The sequence below is a fragment of the Pungitius pungitius genome, chromosome 12 (assembly GCF_949316345.1).
Source record: "Pungitius pungitius chromosome 12, fPunPun2.1, whole genome shotgun sequence".
Classification (NCBI taxonomy): Eukaryota; Metazoa; Chordata; class Actinopteri; order Perciformes; family Gasterosteidae; genus Pungitius; species Pungitius pungitius.
In genome coordinates this window covers 12,272,689-12,292,481 of record NC_084911.1, presented here as the reverse complement: position 1 = coordinate 12,292,481, position 19,793 = coordinate 12,272,689, and the positions used below count along the sequence as shown (strand labels likewise).

The following is a 19,793-nucleotide window of genomic DNA, read 5'->3' as shown; positions in this document are numbered from 1 at the left end:
TTTTCAGGCTGGAAGGAGGAATGGATGAGTGGACGGTGGGATAGAAACACACTGACAACTGTGAGACAGTGTTTTAGAGAATATACATGCAGCACATCTGTATAAAATGAATGCACACAGAGTAGCAGACCGTCACCCATGTGAACATTCACATTGACACAAAGGTTGAAAGACGCACACAAGACTTAAAGACACTTCAGTCGGTGCAGTGCAGTGGAAGTCAAGGGGGCGTGACGATGTCAGAGCTTTTCACACATTTTGTGATGTGAAAATCTTTATGGGACACAAACACACACACACACAACTACACACACGGAAACAGTTGACAGATCGCTGTGGGCTAAAACAACATGACAAACAATTCCTACTTGTATAATGTACAAGCGGAAAGCTGCAAAAGCCAAGCAGGAAGAAAGAGAAGCCACAGACAGCAGGGGGAGGGCGGGACAGGCAGATGGAGAGAAACACAGGAATTTTGGTAAATCAGTGGCAGACAACAAGAAAACAACAGACCTGATCCAGAGGATTTCACGCAGATTAAGTTCCTCTCAAGAACGTGTTCTTGGACCGGCGTCAAAGCGCCTGCTGCGCCACACGATATGTTTGCATGTCTCATAAAGGACAGTTTGATACATCACAGATTGTCTGGAAGGCACTGTTTCAAATGCAGTTGTTTCTTTGGCTATCATTGCTGCCGTTGTATTTTATTGTGAGTCTGTTTCTGTAAATTGCATTTCATTGAATGGTGAAAGGAAATTAGCTTGGTATTAAAGTATGATCTCTTTGTTAATATTTACTAAGGATAAATATATATGTGCCTGATTTTGACAAACTGAGTGAGTATGGTATTTTTTTCCAAGCTCGGATTTTCAAATTGTTTACACAGGCAGCACGGCAGTGAAGAAAGAAGTTTATATAACGCAGATTCGTAACGGTTCAAATATCTTTTACTTTATTTCTCTCTCTAACTCAACCACCAACTGAAACCATTGCACATTTAAACCAAATATAACATTGTAAACAAAATGTACTCTAATGCTAACATCGTGTTTCATTGAGTTAAATGTTCATGTCAGCACGCTAACATGCTCACAATGACAGGGCCAACATGCTGACTAGGTATGTGTGCTGACTTCACCATTTCAATATAGCCTGTTAGCATTTAGGCAGCTGGATTCTCGCAATGTCACAATATCTTGCTAAAATAACACTATCACACAGCATTTGTATGATAATTGCACATCACACAATAATTCACCCCGTCGGGCTTCGAGTGGTGCGTTTGTCTCCAGTTCGTCGAATCACGGAGCAATCAGCACCTGACACGAGCAAAGCAGATGGAGAAAATGCTTTGGCACTTCTGCTCACATGCTTTTGTAGGAGTTCAATTGACATATGCATCATCCACTGACATTCCTAGTGCCAGCTTTTATCCAAACAGTTTCCAATAATTGATTCTCAGATGTGTCACAACCCATCTGGCATGTGAGATTAGCTGATGATGTCCCTAGATGAAAAGTCAGGTCACCAAAGGTCATTCATCCAGAGGGGGACCTGAATCCATTCATTAGCTGTGTGGTATTTCAGTCTGGACCAAAGAAGTGTGTCACTGGCATCCCTAAAAACAGGTACACAGCCATTCTTCCCCAACGGGTCAAATGTGTCTGCACGTAAATCATGTGAAACCTCCCAAACTAGCCTGCTGTAATTATATTCATTCTAAATCAAAAAACCTTTTTAAACCTTTTATACAAAGGACTGCACGCATTGAGCAGTTGATCTTCGATGCAATCTGTGATGTTAAGACAAAGAGTTTTGGTAGCGGAGTCAAAACATTTGACTGTGTCTCTAAAAGCGGTATTCAAACCCATAAGCAGCAAATCTTGCAACTGTTGTCTTACACATCTAAAAACATACCATTTAGTTAATTCCCCTCGGGCTCTGCTTAGTGTGTGTCAGTGTGTGTGTGTGGGGGGGGGGAGGGGGGAGGGCAGTATGATGGAGACCCTGCCATAAAAAACATTAGCATATTGAACTGATAAAACTGTCAGTCACTCGGACCAGATTGTGTGAATGTGACTTTAGCTTTATTGTTCTTTTTTCATATTCACTATTTTTCTAATATGGACAAAGCAACATTATACTATTTTTTATGTTGTTTTGATCTTACCTTGTTGCCTTTAGATTTACTCTAAAGCGATGATTCGTGTAGGGTGAATTATACTGTTGTTGATCATACATTTTGAAAGCTCGTTATTATTTAATGTCAATAATTTACCTCCCAATCCCAGCTCAATAGCACGCGTAAAACCCGGCATGCACCGGTCTTTCTTTCAGAGAACGTCTCCCTATAACATGCAGCTCTACGGTCAGATCGTTATTTGAAAAAAGATGAAGAGCCAGAGGCAGCCTCCCCCTCCTCCTCCCCCCCCCCCCCCCCCCCCTGCGCTCGCATCCCCCCCCCCCGCGTCCTTTTCTCCGCAGCTGGGTGGTACGTTGGGAGCGCGCGCGCAGGCAGGACGGTACCGGGGGCTTCCCTTCCCTCGGATGGAGACGGGCTGAGGAGACAGGAGGTCCGTCCAGCGGAGACCACCTCGGGCAGACCACCGCGAGGACTCCGTTGCTGCTGCCGCCATACAATCCACGGGTGGGAGGGAGGGAGGCAAGCGAGACACCCGAGGTAAAGGGGCCGTTAATAACCTGTTGTCCGTGTGTTTTTGTTTTCCATTCCGGGTAGAAATGGCTGTGGTTGCCTTTATAAATCAGGGAGAGGGGTATAAAAGCGACATCTAAACCTTGTTGGACTTCATTGTGATCGTTTTAGTGATGATTTGGAAAAGAATAACTGAGCGCATCTTTGTGTCCTCCCCCGTCGTCGTGTTTCTGCTTTCGATCAATTCACCGCTGATTTGAAGTTCTACCAGGCGCTCGTGCAGTAGTTGACAAGCAAATCACGTGAGCTTAATTGATTTGGAGTTAATGCATTCAACACAAAGATTCATGTCCAAGATGGGTTTCAGATGTTCTGACTTAGCTGTAAAGTAAAATGATTTAGCTCCTGCTGCTCATTTGATCATTTTTTAAAGTTAAAACTAGAAGCTGCAGCATTAAAATTCTATTCATTCATGGTGGCATGCTGGAGCCTTTTCCTTTTAAAGGAGGCGAGTGGAGAGAGTGCCTCCTCAAGTCTAGAAGGGAAACTTCAGATCCCACTGTGGACTTGTGCCATGGTGGCATCGCTATGCGAGATTTCAGAGTGTCCCAGTGTCACAGCCTCTGTGAAATAACATGTTTCTCTGCATCCACCCGGGATGAGGCTGCATTACGGGCATGAAACCCTTTGCACACCATGTGACCCTGCAGCTGGGCTCTTTAGAAGAGGGTCCCACCATAAAAATAAAACAGGCCGGTGACTGGGCTCCTTCCTCTTGTGGCCCCCGACGTGCCACCCGGCGTCACAGGTGACCAGGCTGGCAGCTACAGGCCGCAGGGTGGATGCGTGGTGACGGAGCTCAATAGTGCGGCTGTCCTCCAGCGCTTGCGTAACCACACAGGTGTGCACATAGATGTGCTGTTGTGTTTGTTTAGTGTGTGTGTGTGTGTTTGCGCGTGGAACAATGTCAATACTCGTTTATATTGCTGCAGCTTGTGACAATAACAGTTCCCCGTTGACCCGAGTGAGTTAATGAGTCTTTGCTGCTTTTGCTGGTTTCACACTTTGTCTCATGTTTAATTCTGTGTGAAGATGTTGCACAATAGAGCTGGGTTTTAAATTAATTCAACAATTAGTTGAAACTCAGGAAATGTATCACAAACCATCTCAATGTGTGATTAATCTATTTTAGTGATATCCGTGTAAATAGAATATTTGGGGTTTTCTGACAGTCGGTTGAACATGACAGGCATGAAGATGTCAGCTTGGGCTTGAAGGACATTGAATCAGGCACCTGAGTGTTTTCTGATGTTTTAACAATTAATAAATGAATACAGCCAAAAATCGCCAGATTGATTGAGAATAGCAGTAATTAGCAGCAGCTTTATTCCATGCTGATAAATAAAATAATTTACCATGAATAATTTACACAGAATTTATTACCTAAACACGAAGCTTTGTTTACTTTGTTGTTTATGTCTGGGCTTGTTATTCTGTCCGAAATGGATGTTTTTGTTTTACGAATAAAACCCTCCAAATAGTTAAGGGAAACAACGAAGCTAGAACCAGTAGAGGTTTTGGTACTTCTATTTAATTGATCATCAATCATCATTTTGGTTAAATGTATTTGATTTGGTTTCAGTCTTGTCCCTTTTCTACATTATTTGCGGTCCCTGTTAGTTGAATGCAGAGCTGCATTTTCATCACACCTTGTCACCCAGTCAAGCATCCTTGTCACTGTTTTCTCATTTAATATGCCTGTCACAGACACACACACACACACACACACACACACACACGCACGCACACGCACACGCGCACGCACACACACACACAGAGCAAACTTCTCCTCTTTGGAGTGTATAACCTTGACTTCTGTCACTTTCTGCAAGACACTGACAGTATGTTTTTTTTATTTGATCTTTTCATGCCTCTTCTTTTACGTATGAATTCTGTTTTCACGTTACAGATCCTCCATCATCTGAAAGCTATTCTACTTCCATGCTCTCCTGCCTTCAGGATTTCTCTGGGATTGTGCTCAACATGCACGCTCCCAAGCCAGCGTAGCTCGTGGTGTCTAGAGGAGAGTTTGGTGTGAGGGTGTGTAAATAGGCTCCTTGCCGCCCAGAGATGGGCTCTGTGGGTGCAGAGCGTCGTAGGCCCACACCGGCTCAGATGCCCGAGGAGAGGGATGTCTGGAGGGATGATGGAGGAAGAGCTGGATGGAGGGACGGAGGGAGGGAGGGCTGGAGGGAGGGCAGAGAGAGCGGCGTGGTGCAGAGCTACAGTTTCGACTCGTACCAGCTGGAAGAGGAGGAGATCAGTAAAGACGCCCCGGAGCGAGGAGTGCTGGCGCTTTCTGAGCCCGGTGAGGGAGTTTCCAATCTGTCTTTCTGTGTGTTTGTGTCTGCTGGTCGTATAAATGGACACACGAGCATCAAAGAATATCCGTCTTCTACATCAAAATACCAGGAACTAGAACGTTTGTTTGAACAGACTAAACTAGAACTAAAATAAAGATAGTTTGGCCTATCAATTACAAATTATGATTAAACAGAAACAGATGGCTTGTTGGTCAAAGGAAGGATAACATCGAGTGGATGCATCATTTAGGAACACACATGCTACATGTCAATCACCTCCTTCCCCCCAGAACACTCACCCAGAGGCCTAAAGCCACTTTTTCAAAGAAACATGACATCCTCAGATGAATTATGCAGAAGCTAAAGTATCCCGAAAGTCACTATTTCCTAAAAGTAAGAAGCATACCAATTTCTGTTATGCTTTGAAAGCTTTCCCGAGACATAAAATCTGCACTGAAAGCAGAAACAGAAAGGAAAGGTGAACAAAAACAAGCAGGACGCGGGCCTGCTGAGGGAAAATGGCTTGGTTGCCTGGTGACTCGGTTGCACAAAAGGCCCGTTAATCACATCACAAGTGAACAGGTACACGGCCCCCAGAGAGGGCCTCTGGTCTCTAGACAGCTCTCACTTGTCTCAGTCTCTTCAACCCTTGTCTGTGTCATTTTGTTGCTGTCACAGTATCCCAGTGCAGCACTGAGCCATGTCATCTATCTTCATAGGTTAATATCTACATAAATCTTTGCCGTGTCGAAGCTGTTTTCTTTTTCTCAAGAGGAAGGGTTCAAACGTTTGACCACAGAGATCGAGATGTCTTTAAAAAAAGTCTCTGTCTCCACCCAAATCATCTTCACTCAGTCCCACAATGTGTCAGAAAGGGGAAATCTGCCACAAAAGATTAAATATTGTCAGTTTCTGGACCAAAATGACCGTTACACTGCTGTGGTGTCTTCATTGGATTATCTGATAATGAGGTTTGAGTTTCTGCAGCCCGTGATCGTCTGTCTGCAGCCATGGCGATGCTCACTAAGTGATTGCAGAGTATTTTTACTCCCGAAACAACCAAACTATCAGAACAACAAATCTTTTAGCATATTATTTATTCATTGTTATTACATTTGGTATGGTGATTAAAATATACTTTTTTTATACTTATATTGTGGATCAAGGTCTGGGCATCAGCGATCATCAGATGAATATGAAAAAAAGTATCATCTTAATAAATTACATTAAAGGGCAAATAAAGGGCAAATTCTTTCATTTGGTCAACTAAAAATGGTGATTAAAATATACTTTTTTTATACTTATATTGTGGATCAAGGTCTGGGCATCAGCGATCATCAGATGAATATGAAAAAAAGTATCATCTTAATAAATTACATTAAAGGGCAAATAAAGGGCAAATTCTTTCATTTGGTCAACTAAAAATGGTGATTAAAATATACTTTTTTTATACTTATATTGTGGATCAAGGTCTGGGCATCAGCGATCATCAGATGAATATGAAAAAAAGTATCATCTTAATAAATTACATTAAAGGGCAAATAAAGGGCAAATTCTTTCATTTGGTCAACTAAAAAATATATCAGTGCTGATAAATGTGTTGGAGCAGTTGGCAGTTGGCTCACGGCCATTTTAGGAAATAAGACAGAAAATGGTATAATGAGACTGCACCCTGCCAGTTATTCTCTAATGATCATCAGTTCCTCTGATCAGTGTCTCACTGATGCAACAGGAACAAGGTCCTCTGCTGCATCAGCTGATCCATCGTTGGAGCGGAGGCGTTTCTGCTGCTGCTACGGCTCCATTCACCCTGATTAGCTTTATTAAGACCGTGCGTTGGCTCAGTCATTCGTATCCCGTTTTTTTTTTAGGGGATTTCATAGTCTTATAATTCTCTAAACCCATAACTCCCTCCTTCCCCCTCAGACTTTGATGAGCCGATCCCTGACGACCGTTACCATGGCATCTACTTTGCAATGCTTTTAGCTGGTGTGGGATTCCTGCTTCCCTACAACAGTTTCATCACTGATGTGGACTACCTGCACCACAAGTTTGAAGGTATAACTACGCACAAAGGATGCCATTAATGTCCTTAGATAAGGGAAACTTTGCAGAGAATGCGTGAATTTTACAGACGTGCACGGGCGGAGAGTAAACATTCACATATCATGTGTTTTTGTGTGTGTCAGGGACGTCCATAGTGTTCGACATGAGCCTGACATACATCCTGGTGGCTCTGCTGGCCGTCATCCTCAACAACGTGCTGGTGGAGCGACTCAGCCTGCACACCAGAATCACTGTGGGTAAGTTAAGCAAGAACCCGCTCACAGACACAGCTTTAATTCATTACACAACTTCTACATCACTCTTTTATTCTGGGAACCTAAAGGTGTATAAGCGCAGAATAAGCAGAGCAAAAACGAAGAGAAAGAAAAATATACTACAATCTTTCAGCGGGTTTAAACAAACTGCCCAAAACTATGAATTCACAGAGGGCTGTCTTTTTTTGTTTGTTTTACTTTTAACTTCATTAAAATCTGGCCTCATCTTAAGTTTTTCTGTCAGATTTCTCTGCTGGAGAGTCTCTGGAGTTCAGACTCAGGGTCGGACTTCGGATTGAGGCGATTCTGTGGTTCTCCTCCTCACACGTCCGTCCGTCTGTCTTTCTCTTTCTTTGCAGGTTACATATTGGCTTTGGGGCCGCTGATCTTCGTCAGCGTGTTTGATGTGTGGCTCGCCAAGTTCACCACCAGGCAGGCTTACATCGTCAACCTTGTGTCAGTGGGAGTGGTGGCTTTAGGATGTACAGGTATCAACCCATCCGTCTGTGGTTCCATCTATTGCTGAATAGGATATATTCACTGTGCTCATGCAGTACATGAAAACAACAACGGGGAGTAATCACCAGACTGCTGTTCCTCAAATGTCCAGATTTTATTTGGGTTATCCACGATGCAGCTTTACTACTTTAGTTTAATCTTTAACTTCTTTTTCGGACACACCAGGCAGCTGTTTCTCAACAAAAAAACTGCAAATAGCCGGCGTACTCTACTGGCCCAGCATCAAACAGACAGCTGGCCTCATCCACATATTTCCCCCAGGAGTTGGTTACGACCTGAATTGCTACACAATTATTTTACTGTATACATAAAAATGTCATAAAAGCATTCTTTTGCGTTCTACAGTATTGACTTGACCTGGTACACTGATGCCCTAATGCTGAAATGGGATTCTATATATATTCAATTCTTAAATACTGTATATTTGCGTTGTCTGATGACACAGTTGCAAGTTGCCCTCACAGTTTAGGGAATGTTGAGACCGTTGTTAAAAAAAAAAAGGTAAAGCAATATAAAAAAAACAGCAATTTGGTAATGACATCAATGTTGCCGGTTGAAGTGTTCATGATATTATACAGTGCCCCCTGTGTTCATCATGTAGAGGGTAATACAAAACTGTGGTGGTGAGTCAAAGCTGTGAAATCAAAATGTTTCAGTTCTCAGGTGCTGCTCATGACCGTCGTGCACTGAGCCAGTTTCCTTTCAGCTACTGTGAGTGTGATCAAAGAGCTTTTCAGCCCACAGTAGAAAGTCTTTAATTATCGGCGGCGCAGAGGTCAGAGTGGTGTGCTGAAGTCCAGGAAGTCGCGCCTGTCAATAAATTGTGTTGATTTAGTGTTGACTGTTTGCACTGAGAAACACTTCATCATCCCTCCCCAGTGCAGCAGTCTAGTTTCTATGGTTACATGGGGATGCTGCCCAAGAGGTACACACAGGGGGTGATGACTGGAGAGAGTAAGTACACCCACAGAGTTAAATAACTGCACAAGCACACCCCTGCACCTTCTATCATCTCCCTTGCTCCCATTTCAGTTTCTTTTTCTCTTGCTACCTCTCCCTTCGTTCCTGGTAGGTACTGCAGGTGTGATTATCTCCCTGTCGCGCATCTTCACCAAGCTGCTGATCCAGGACGAGAGGACGAACACGCTCATCTTCTTCCTCGTCTCCATCAGCATGGAAATGCTCTGCTTCCTGCTTCACCTGCTCGTTCGCCGCTCTAAATTTGTCTGCTACTACACCAACCACGCCCAAGGCAAAGGGCCGGTCAAAGGTCATGACCCGCACGACAGCGGGACCGGATACCGAGTTCACCATGATGTCACCGCAGAGGAAGTAAGATTTGTAAGTTTGACCGTGTGTATGTGTGTGTGTGTTGTTTCAATACTGTGAAAATGCCTTTTTACATTTGTATTCAGTCATGTTAGTAGTTAAGTAGCTTAAATGTCTCTCAATAGTTGCAAACATACATCATACTCATGTTGGTGACTTTTTCCTGGCTTTTCTTCTAGCACCACCGTCAGGCTCACGTTTGTGTTTTTTAGTGAAACCTCTCAACATTAGATGGCATTTGAATTTGAATTGAATCGTCATGTTTTATTCATTTTTTACTTAAGAAATGTCACAACAACAAGACGTGGAGGAAATGTTGTGTCATACAACTCCCATTTCCTGTTTGGTGGTGATGGTTGGTGTGAGGAGTGTGTGTGGCGGTTCTTCAGTGGGAGCGTGCACAGAGGGAGGGAGGCTGTGGGGGGTTTAAAATGCGGTATCATTTATTTAAGCTTAGCTGGGCTGCTTTTTACCTCCCACTCAGCAGAGAAATATTGAGGGGGAAAAGGGATTTTTGTTACGGGTTATTAGGGATGAATGTGGCGATACGGAAGGAAATATGAGGACATTTTAAAAAAGAAAGGGAGAGGCTTCTTGCTAACAAATAAAAAAATAAAGAGACACGACACTGAGGGGAAGATGGTTGTAGGGGAAAGCTGTTGAGGCAAAGAGATGGGACTCAAGGGGAAACACAACTGATAAAAATAAGAGGTAAAGCCACCTTACATTCTGTTTGAAGCAGTACATGGAGCTCCTATTCCTCATCGCACTGTGTGTGTGTGTGCGTGCATCTACGTGTGTGTGTGTGTTCAAAGCCTTCACTGGAAAACACATCACCTCAGGTTGTCAAATTTTCATGTGTGCGGCTTTGTCCATGATTTGACAATACAAGTGTGTGATGAATGTCCCCCCTGTGTTTGATAGCAATGTGTGTGTCTTGGTGTCGTTTTCTGCATCTGCGAGCTGATTCAGGCAGTACTTTGTCCTGGTTGCCGGGGGATACTGAGCGCTCTATGCTGAGGGATAATCTAGAAGAGTGGTCCCTTCTGGCCTGCAAGCCCCTCCAATCAACAAATGGATCTCTCTCTCTCTGTGTGTGTGTGTGTGTGTGTGTGTGTGTGTGTGTGTGTGTGTGTGTGTGTGTGTGTGTGTGTGTGTGTGTGTGTGTGTGTGTGTGTGTGTGTGTGTGTGTGTGTGTGTGTGTGTGTGTGTGTGTGTGTGTGTGTGTGTGTGTGTGTGTGTGTGTGTGTGTAGCCGCTCACAGTGATCAGCTCAAAAAGAGCTGATGTCATGCATCCAGTCTTAATGAAAAACAACCCCTGAAAATATCAATTGAACGAAACAACAACAGAGTCTGTTTATTTACAGTGTGATGGCAACCTCTAGTGTTTTTTTAATGAACTGTTGACAATTTTATTTCGAGAGATGAAAACATGATAGAGAAAATAATTGATTATTATAGGGGTAATATATTTACTATTTCAGTATATAACTGAAATGTGGACGTTAATGGGGATGGTTGGCTGTAAATGTTTTTCTGCCTGGCAAGTATTTGATGTATTAAAGCTTTGAGGAAACCATTGTCTTTGCTTTTCTCTCTTCAGGGAAACGGTGGGACGGCACCAACCCCAACAGAGGAAGTCGTTGAGGACTTTGAGGGCGGAACGTATGTGCGATTCGACGCCCCAAAAGCCAAGATAAGGAGGAGCTGGCCTGGTTTCCGCGGTACTTTCTCTTTTGATCCCGTGTACTCGCTGCTCAATTACCCTCTGGCTCCAATAGATGGACATTACATGTAAAAGCATTCCCTGGAGATTCATGGGAAGGATTGACCTGGTTGAAGTGACGTCTTTAAAAAATCCCCCTATAATATATATATATATATATATATGTGTGTGTGTGTGTGCTTTGCTTCTGTGTGTCTAAGCAGACATGGTCTTGCATCGTTACGTGGTGTCCCGTGTGATCTGGGCCTACATGCTGTCTATAGCGGTGACCTACAGCATCACCTTGTGTCTGTTTCCGGGGCTGGAGTCAGAAATACGGAACCCCACCTTAGGGGAGTGGCTGCCCATCCTCATCATGGCCACCTTCAACATGTCGGACTTTGTTGGCAAGGTAACATGTAAATATACATGTCACGCACTCATTCATAAAGTCGTATCCTTCTAGAAAATATAATGATATGTATTGGAATAATATTACTTATTGATTTGTGACTGGTGACAGTAGATTTTTAATGTCTGTAACTAAGCTCAGTTTCATTATTAACCTAATTTATGTTTCAAAGATGCTGTTAAAGCAGCAATATATGCAATTTATGAGACTTCAATAATTACAATCTAAACAGTTTTTGTTTACTTAGCAGAGAATAGGTCAGGGCTTTCAGAAAGAGGACACAATGCTCTTTGCAGTCATTGAATCAAACGCAAACTGTAAAAAAAATATCAAATATAGATAATCCCCCGGGAGAAATATGCCCTTGTCCTAAAATATCTACTGGGATACTAGCATTCATCATTCATGTTCTAAAATTCACATAGCTCTTGGCAATCCTTAGAATTTCCCACCTCTTGAGATTTTGGGATTTAATTGTAGGCCTCCATCAGGCTTTTCTGCACCAGTCTCAAAGAAAGAGACAAAGACACACTGGAACATTGAAATTGACCTTACAAAAATGTTCACTCCATTTATTACACCTGAGAGTAAGGATGGGAAAAAATGGTTTCTTTTTGGATAATTGCATTCAGCTCAACGACTTTATTCAGAAATGAAACCTTATCTGGTGTCCTTAAATCATTATTGAAAGGTGTTCCGATTGTATGCTTTTAGAGCAAATTTAGCGTTTTGTTGAAAATGGGGAGACAAAGATAAGGATAAAGTTACATCGAAAATGGGATAGTAAAAGTTTGAAAAAACTCATTATGACAAAGAGCGAGAGAGAATAGAGGAGAAAAAAATGTTATTGTCAACGTGTCTCTTGTCTATTTTTTTCACAAATAAATACGTCCCCCCCCCCCCCCCCCCCCTCGTTGAAACATTTCCCCGCTCTCCTCAGATCCTCGCAGCGCTCCCATACGACTGGTCCGGGGGCCGCCTGCTCTTCTTCTCCTGCCTGAGGGTGGTCTTCATCCCTCTGTTTGTCATGTGCGTGTACCCGGCCAGCGCGCCCACCCTGTCCCACCCCGCCTGGCCGTGTCTCTTCTCCCTCCTCATGGGAGTCACCAACGGCTACTTCGGGTCGGTGCCGATGATCCAGGCTGCCGGAAAAGTGCCGCCCGAACAGAGGGAGTTAGCAGGTGGGTTAAACTACAAGGTGGAAATACTACCACGACCTCTAAAGCTCTCCAGTCAACACATCGGATCTGGTGGTTTTAGTCTGTTCAAAAGTGTTAAGATGACAATTTGTGGTTCTCTCTATTTTGGGGAGGACAAGTACTCACGCTCTGAGCAACAAGAAGTGTAGCACTAAACTTCCCTTATTAACCAGTTAACAGTTAACACAGACTTTAGTTTTGTACAGATTAGAGAAATAAGATATAATGAATTAATTGGTGTATTGTGCTACGATGCTACTTGATAGATTATGACAAATTGCTCAGCTCTTTATAACACACTTAATACTTGACTTCTTTCTTTACAAGGCATGTATAAATTAAATACACCAGTCCATGAATATGAAAAACAAGTTTAAATCCCACCTCGTTGTCGTGGAGATCATCTTGTCTGCACAGGGGGTGCAAGTGTGAGTCTACAAGAAGCACCGCTGTGCGCTCTGTGTCCCTGCAGGGAACACCATGACGGTCTCCTACATGACTGGCCTGATGGTGGGCTCCGCCGTGGCTTACGCCGCTTACAGCTTCGCTGCTCCTGGACCAGCAGCACACGTCTCCACGCTCAACATGCACACCCCGACCAACGCTACCGGGTACTAAATGTCCCCACGCGATTAAACACGAGCACGGATGTAAACACGCATACGGGCACACACACACACACACACACAGTTGAAGCCATTTACAAACAAAAGATTGTGGCCAGGAGAAGCAGCATAGGCTGGTGAACTGGAGTCCAGCCGCGGCGGACAGAAAGACATCTGTAGAGAACTATTTAAAGGTTCATGTTTATACTCTGAGAGGCGTATTTCCCTTGGTCCAGATCATGCTTCCATCAGCCCCGCCGGGTTAAGAAAGTGGAAAAAGATGCAACGAAAACGGAGAAAGTCGAGTTAAACAGTAAAGCGTTTCTCAACTGTGTCATCCTTCAAGGTCCACTGACCTTCAAATGTCACGGCTCTGCTTTTTGAACTTTTCCCTGGAGAGGAAGAACAGGGGCTGGACATCTGTCAACACAAGTCCTTAGAGTGTCTCACAGTGAAAATATTGTCTGCATGTGTGTGCAAACAGACTGGCTGACATTTGCACTGTGTGAGTGTCATATTTGCTAGTTTAATGGAATCTGATGAAATGTCTAAGTGCACAGCTTTAAATTGAAGAGTCATCAAACATATAATAATAATTTACATTTTGATTTTACTGTGCCTTATTGGAAACAGTTTTATAATTCATGACATAGAAGATCCTGTAAATACCTGATTCTCTCTGATTTAGTCATTTCAATTATAAGAATCCACAGAATGTATGTCTATCCGGTTTGTCTCCACTCAGCTGTTTATTGAATCTGAATTAGAAAAATGTTGTTTTTTTTTTTTCAAAGATGATGAAAATGATTCTTATCAGGAAAAAAAACACTTTATGGAGCAATTATAATGATGTGCATTAGCAGCTGCTGTAACCTTTTTATTTATAATAATGAATAGAGAAAAGAAAATGGGCAAATTTCAGTCCGCTCCATTTGGGTTTCAAGTTGCTTCTTGTACCCTCGGATTAATGGAAAGAGAACAAAAGGTTGGTTTATATGTACCAGAAGAAGATAGCTGTGTGTTACGGTTGTGATTTTGAAAACAGGGCCTGTGTTCCCCCTGCGTGCCTCTGAGTGGTGTCTGTGTGTAACATTCATGTAACCATGTGCAATATGTCAAGGAAAGATTATACGTGCCAAAAGGTCTGCCTGTTTCTGATCTGAATGTAATTCTGTGAACATTAAACAGAATGAAACTTGTAAATATATAGAATGAATTGTACTCAAGGTGTTAAAGAGCTCTAATTTTTAAACAGCCACTATCAGATCGATATTTTCTTCAGGTCTATTTAGTGAGCCGATTCGGTGGACACTTGTTTCCTTCTGCTTTCAGCCCCCCAGCTTCTTTCTCTGTGTCCCCTGTTGAATTTGATAGACGTTTTAGTTTCAGACTAATAATGAAGTAAAAAGGCTTCACTACAATATGGAGGAGACGGCTTAGGTGGAGCCTAATGTCCGAGCCGTTTGAAGAAGGGCCCGCTGCCCTCGGGGGGGATAAACTCATTACTATGCATGTCCCACTGTGCTGACGGTGTCACGTTGCTGCAGGCCTCTCCTTTCTGTTGGGGTTGAAGGTGTATTTAGTTATTTATGGTGAGATGTGTCGTCAAAGCACATGAAAAGTACATTTCTCCATCTCTCCCTGGTTGAAACCTCAGGGGGGGGTTCAGAGTGATCCGGCATTTCAAACAGCTGCACGTTAAACTCATATTTCTTTCAAGCCTTTGCGCTAATTCAAAGTAAAAGTTTGACATTTGGATAAATTCAATTATTCACTTTCTTGAGGAGATTTAGATGAGACCTCAAAGGAAAAAATCCACCTAGCAGCCCCTCCTATTTAACATGATGTATTTCATTTTTTTAATCTTTTAAAACGTCAGCACATGAAAAAAGAGAAACTAAAATAGTTGTTTTTTATTATTATTCTTTGATTAGTCCCTATAAGTTAGACATTTAAGTACGTACATTTTGTTACCTTGGGAAAGAGCCAGTGTTTCTCCATGTGTACACTCTTTATGCTAAGCTAAGCTAACCGACTTCTGGCTCCAGGTTTGTATTCACTGGAATAATGAGAGTGGCATCCCTCTGTGAATAACTGATTACTTTAGCTTCATGACACTAATTTGAAATTAGAAAATCAGCCAGACAGGATATCTTCCCATAAATCAAGCTATGGTTTGCTGCGCTGGAGAAACTGAATCCGAACATAAAAATGAGAACTTTAAAGATGCTTTGATCTGTCACTAACTACTTTAAGAACGACAGTATCCCTCAGTTTCTTTATCATGATTTATCAATTATGACCACACACAGACCCTAAGACAGGATGGAATATTTGGAAAACTATAGATCAGAAAGTAAAGATACTTATGATGGGATCAAGGTTACTCCTCTTCTGGGGACAACATCTCCTGATGCTGAGAAACACAATAATCAGTTAAAGAAACTAAACAAAAAAACATTCAATCTTGTATTCTGTCAACTGCCATGTGACTTCCTATTTTTGTTTTTCAAATATGTAATTTTTCTCCCAACTGACAGCCACGAATTTATTCAGAAACCACGTCATGCTCACAAATGCAGACTTAACACTCTGACTGCGCACTGTGAAACACCAGGATGATGTAACGCATACAAACATTACATTGTGCATATATGTATATATCTAATGCAACAAAAGATATTCTGCTTGATATTTGTGAGAAAAAGAATAGTGATCAAGTTGAACAAATGGTTCACTATTAAACTATTAAAATCCAGCCTATTTGAGTGTCTATTTTAGATTTTTGCAAAATATGTGCACGAAGCAGAATGATGAACACACCTCCTTTCTTTCAGGAGTAGGAGGAGAATTATCAAGAGTTTGATAAATCAGTAGGAGTTTTAAAGCTTAACTGTGATTTTAGCAAATTGTGGCCTTTCAGCTCTTGATTAATGCTTTACAAAGCTATTTATACGTTACAAATACTATACATTGCTCAATCAAAATGTGACGAACATCCTTCAGATCAAAATTCTCCAATGGTTTTGACTGAGTTTTTGTTTAAATGTCACATGATTTCAGTGTCCCAGCAGTCTGTTTGTGCCAATACGAACCTTGTCCATTTGTCGGCGCTTAATAAAGTTGTTTACATCTGTGTCTGCTGTAATATTGCAATTTAATATTCATTCTTAACAAATATTACTTAGAATGACCTGGGTTTGTGTTAAGCATGAAACACGAACAGCAGGTTTGATTTCTTATACACAACTGGGTGTAGGAGCAAGTTTTCTGTTTGCAGAACAGCGTTCCAGCAAGGGCCAGCCCTGCTGAAGGACACTTCAAAGGACACTTCTTGCCCCCTCTAAAGCCTTTGCTTTGATAAATGCGAGTTCATCCTGCAGGGACCAGCAAGTGACGTTGTATTAACTGCTTCTTTCCAGCAGAGGTAGCTGCAGCTCACAGAACATCAAGGACGTGCAAGAGAGAACTAGAAGTTCTGTGTCCATTTAGCTTCATATCTGTGTCACAGAGCCCTTTAAAAGGAGAAAAAGAAGTTATCATAGAGGGAAACTCTTGTATCTTTGACCTTTCTCTTAAAGCACAGTGTCTCTAGGACACATAACCACACAATGAGGACATATCGTGTTCACAGTGATAGTCAAAATGTGTCTCTGTAAGTGCATGGGCCAATCTAGCTGATTGTTTGTGTGCATTTGTGTGTGTCCGTGTGTATGTAGCTGTGCGCGTGCTAATTTGGGATGTGGCTGCAGGGAAAGAAAGTCTCCTGTGTGTGACAGAGCGACTGATCATTAGTCATTCTGCTCCACATACTGAGAGAAAGAGGAGGAGGAGGAGGAGGAGGAGAAAGATGTATGAGTTAGAGGAAGGTAGAAGGGAAGTAGATGGGTAAGGAGCAGGTCTGGTACTCTGCTCTCTGCTCCAACTGAGTTTGGACTCCATGGCGCTGTTTAAAGGTCAATGGATCACGATGCCTCAGTTTGGGGAAATGAAAATTGATCAAACTAAAACCATCATTTTTTTGTTTCCCTTGAACTGTTTCATTTCAAGAATTGGATACTGGATTTATCAGTCGGCCTATGACTGATTTGAATGGCCAATTTCTTCAATTAAAAAACAGTATGTGGTAGATAACAATGTTAGTACTGATTTAACGCTAGATAACAAAGCTGCTTGCAGTTAAAACAAATTTAAAAGACTTTGCCTTTATAAAAGTATTCACCAACCTTGGATGTTTTTCCCCTTTGCTTTTATTCATGAAACCATGGTCAATATAAAAAAAATGTTTTTTGACAAGAATTTCATCGAAGAATGAAAATATGCTTTCATATCTAACCATCACCTATTTCTAATGCCATTAACAGGCTTAATGATAGGACATATTTAACTGTTAGATAGGAAATTACATATTTGAATAATAAAAAGATTTGTACGAAGATATATATATATACTTTCATACAAACTTGATTGTTTTATAATTCATTATTAAATACTGAGATAGAAGATATACAATCTTTTTACCAAAGTTGGCTTGAATGTTGAATTTATGCAACTCCAAATTAGGGAGACTTTATTTAGTTTCATCGTGTACGGTGAAAGTTTACTTTGTGTTCATGAAGTCTGTTTGGTCACAAGTGATGATTATTATTTTGTCTTTACATTATTATCAAGGATATTGATGCATTCTGTACATCTAACTTCATGTTGTGTTGCTTGTTAATTCATTCAAAGTGTTGCATGTCATAACATGCCCTTTGGAGTTGATACTGTAATGTTATAACAATATACAGTATAAAATGTTGTAGTATCTAATTATGTTAAATGATAAAAAGAATAACAAATACAGGTGAAACAGAGGGGATGAGAAAGAGAAAGCCAGTTTAGATCCTGTGGCATCTCACCATGAGTCACAACTACTTTCACAACTCTACAAAATCACATCACAACATCTTAAGAAACTAAACAATCAAAACCAACAGTTTAACCCTGGTGAAGATGCAGAAAAGGCTTGAAAGAGTGAGATGAAGATGAAAAAAGATAAACGGTGAAGATCTGGAGGGATGTCAAGAGAGAAGTAATGAATGAGACTGGAAAAAAAGAGAAATAAAAACGAAGAGATTGGCCGAAATCTAGGATATATAGAGGCATTTCATGTTTTTATACAGTATATATGTATGTTGATATACACATTCACTTATTTTTGAAGTTGTGATCATTACTAAAAAGATTAATAGCTTTCTTCCATCAGCAGAGTGAGGGCAGCATGAAGCCGAACCTTCAGGAATCGGCGCGTATTCACAGCTACAATTGGACTTCATCCACATTATCGCTGCTGTCTACACACCAACAGCAGCAGCTGAGCCTGTGTGTGTGTGTGTGTGTGTGTGTGTGTGTGTAAGAGGGAGAAGTAAACATGCCTGAAATACAAAGACTGTGATGTTTCATTCATTAGGTTGTCAGCATGAATAATAGATTCATCTAATTGATATGCAGTACATCACTCACAAACACATTCTTTCATGTGGGGCAGCACTCTGAACTAATGTTTGTGAGGCCTCGCTGTCATTTTACATTCAAATTCGATATGTGCTAGCAGGTAATGGATGATATGATATGGGAAAATGTCCCATTTCAGTGGTTCCCAACTTAGGGTCAGACTCTGGATAGACCTGTGGGCCACAGGAAAGTCCCCAAGAACTGATATAGAAAAAAGGCTTCAGACTGGCAACCACAAAGAAAAGAAGTGCAGTATGACCCTCATCTTACACATCTAACATCTATCTTTATTTTTCTCAGATGCCTAACACAGCGTTAGAAACCTGTGTTCTTGACATACTGTAACGTCCACACGTTTGTAAATTGTATCACAGTTGTAAATTGTAATCCTTTTTTGTGTCTTAGTAGTTTTCTTTACTTCTTATGCTTCAAACGTGACAGGCGTTCATTTATAAAGGTTATCTTCCAAACAAAACAAACGCGGTTTGAAATCGAATATATATTTTTCTAGAGAGACAATACACCACAAGGGGAAAACAGAGCAGTAATCTGAGCGTGACGGATGAAAGACAGATGGAGAAACAAGGAAACAAATACAGAAACTCTTGGTTTCCTCTTTTTCAAGTAAAATCAGTGTGTTCAAGTGTGAGAGCAAAGTCCTGCCTGAACAACAGCTCCTTTCCAACGGTTTGTGCGTTTGAACGCCCCCTCACTTAGATACCTGTCTCCTGGGAAACCGGTCTGAAGGAACGACCCGCGTGCACACACACACACACACACACACACACACACACACACACACACACACACGGCAGGAAAAGATCTGATGGCGGGATTTAACATTAATGAGTTCAAACTCTCATATACACACGCGCAAGAATACACACACACACACACACACAAGCACATCAGCTCTGTGTTTAAGCTGCAGTGAAACCTGAGCCAATAGAAACCCTTTATTCGGGTGATGTCGGCCAACCAGAACACAGCAAACTGACACACCCACGAGAGTGTGTGGGCGCTGCTGTGTGTGTGTGTGTGTGTGTTTGGCAGTGCATGCGAGGATGTTTGAATACATTTCTGTTCTAGTGTTCTGTACCTGTGTGTGTGTGTGTGTGTCTCAGAGGAAGCTCCCAGCAGGACCTGATGTTATGCTGATGTTTGTCCTTTGAGGGAAGTGACTGAGTCTC

The 19,793-nt window shown here is 41.8% G+C and overlaps 1 protein-coding gene across 3 annotated transcripts; it reads left to right on the top strand.

Annotated features, from left to right (window-relative positions):
* Positions 1-2,491: 2,491 nt before the first annotated feature.
* slc29a4a (solute carrier family 29 member 4a) lies at positions 2,492-16,244 on the top strand. 3 transcript variants are annotated; one of them, XM_062566157.1, is made up of 11 exons: positions 2,492-2,680; positions 4,623-5,021; positions 6,943-7,074; positions 7,206-7,319; positions 7,697-7,825; positions 8,736-8,810; positions 8,929-9,188; positions 10,790-10,910; positions 11,116-11,303; positions 12,244-12,484; positions 12,975-16,244. In XM_062566157.1, the coding sequence occupies exons 2-11, from the start codon at positions 4,784-4,786 to the stop codon at positions 13,118-13,120; spliced, it is 1,644 nt and encodes a 547-aa protein (XP_062422141.1). In that variant the 5' UTR covers positions 2,492-2,680; positions 4,623-4,783; the 3' UTR covers positions 13,121-16,244. The 3 variants fall into 3 exon arrangements, with proteins under 3 accessions (XP_062422141.1, XP_037332759.2, XP_037332758.2); XM_037476862.2 differs by having other exon boundaries at positions 2,493-2,680; positions 8,929-9,197; XM_037476861.2 differs by lacking the exon at positions 2,492-2,680 and adding an exon at positions 3,041-3,554 and having other exon boundaries at positions 8,929-9,197.
* The last annotated feature ends 3,549 nt before the right edge of the window (positions 16,245-19,793 follow it).

Bases quoted from the DNA above. Each gene is read 5' to 3' on its own strand.
- slc29a4a (XM_037476862.2), top strand. From the start codon at position 4,784: ATGGGCTCTGTGGGTGCAGAGCGTCGTAGGCCCACACCGGCTCAGATG. The intron at 7,320-7,696 runs GTAAGTTAAGCA...CTTTCTTTGCAG, and splicing joins GCACACCAGAATCACTGTGG to GTTACATATTGGCTTTGGGG. The intron at 11,304-12,243 runs GTAACATGTAAA...CGCTCTCCTCAG, and splicing joins TGTCGGACTTTGTTGGCAAG to ATCCTCGCAGCGCTCCCATA.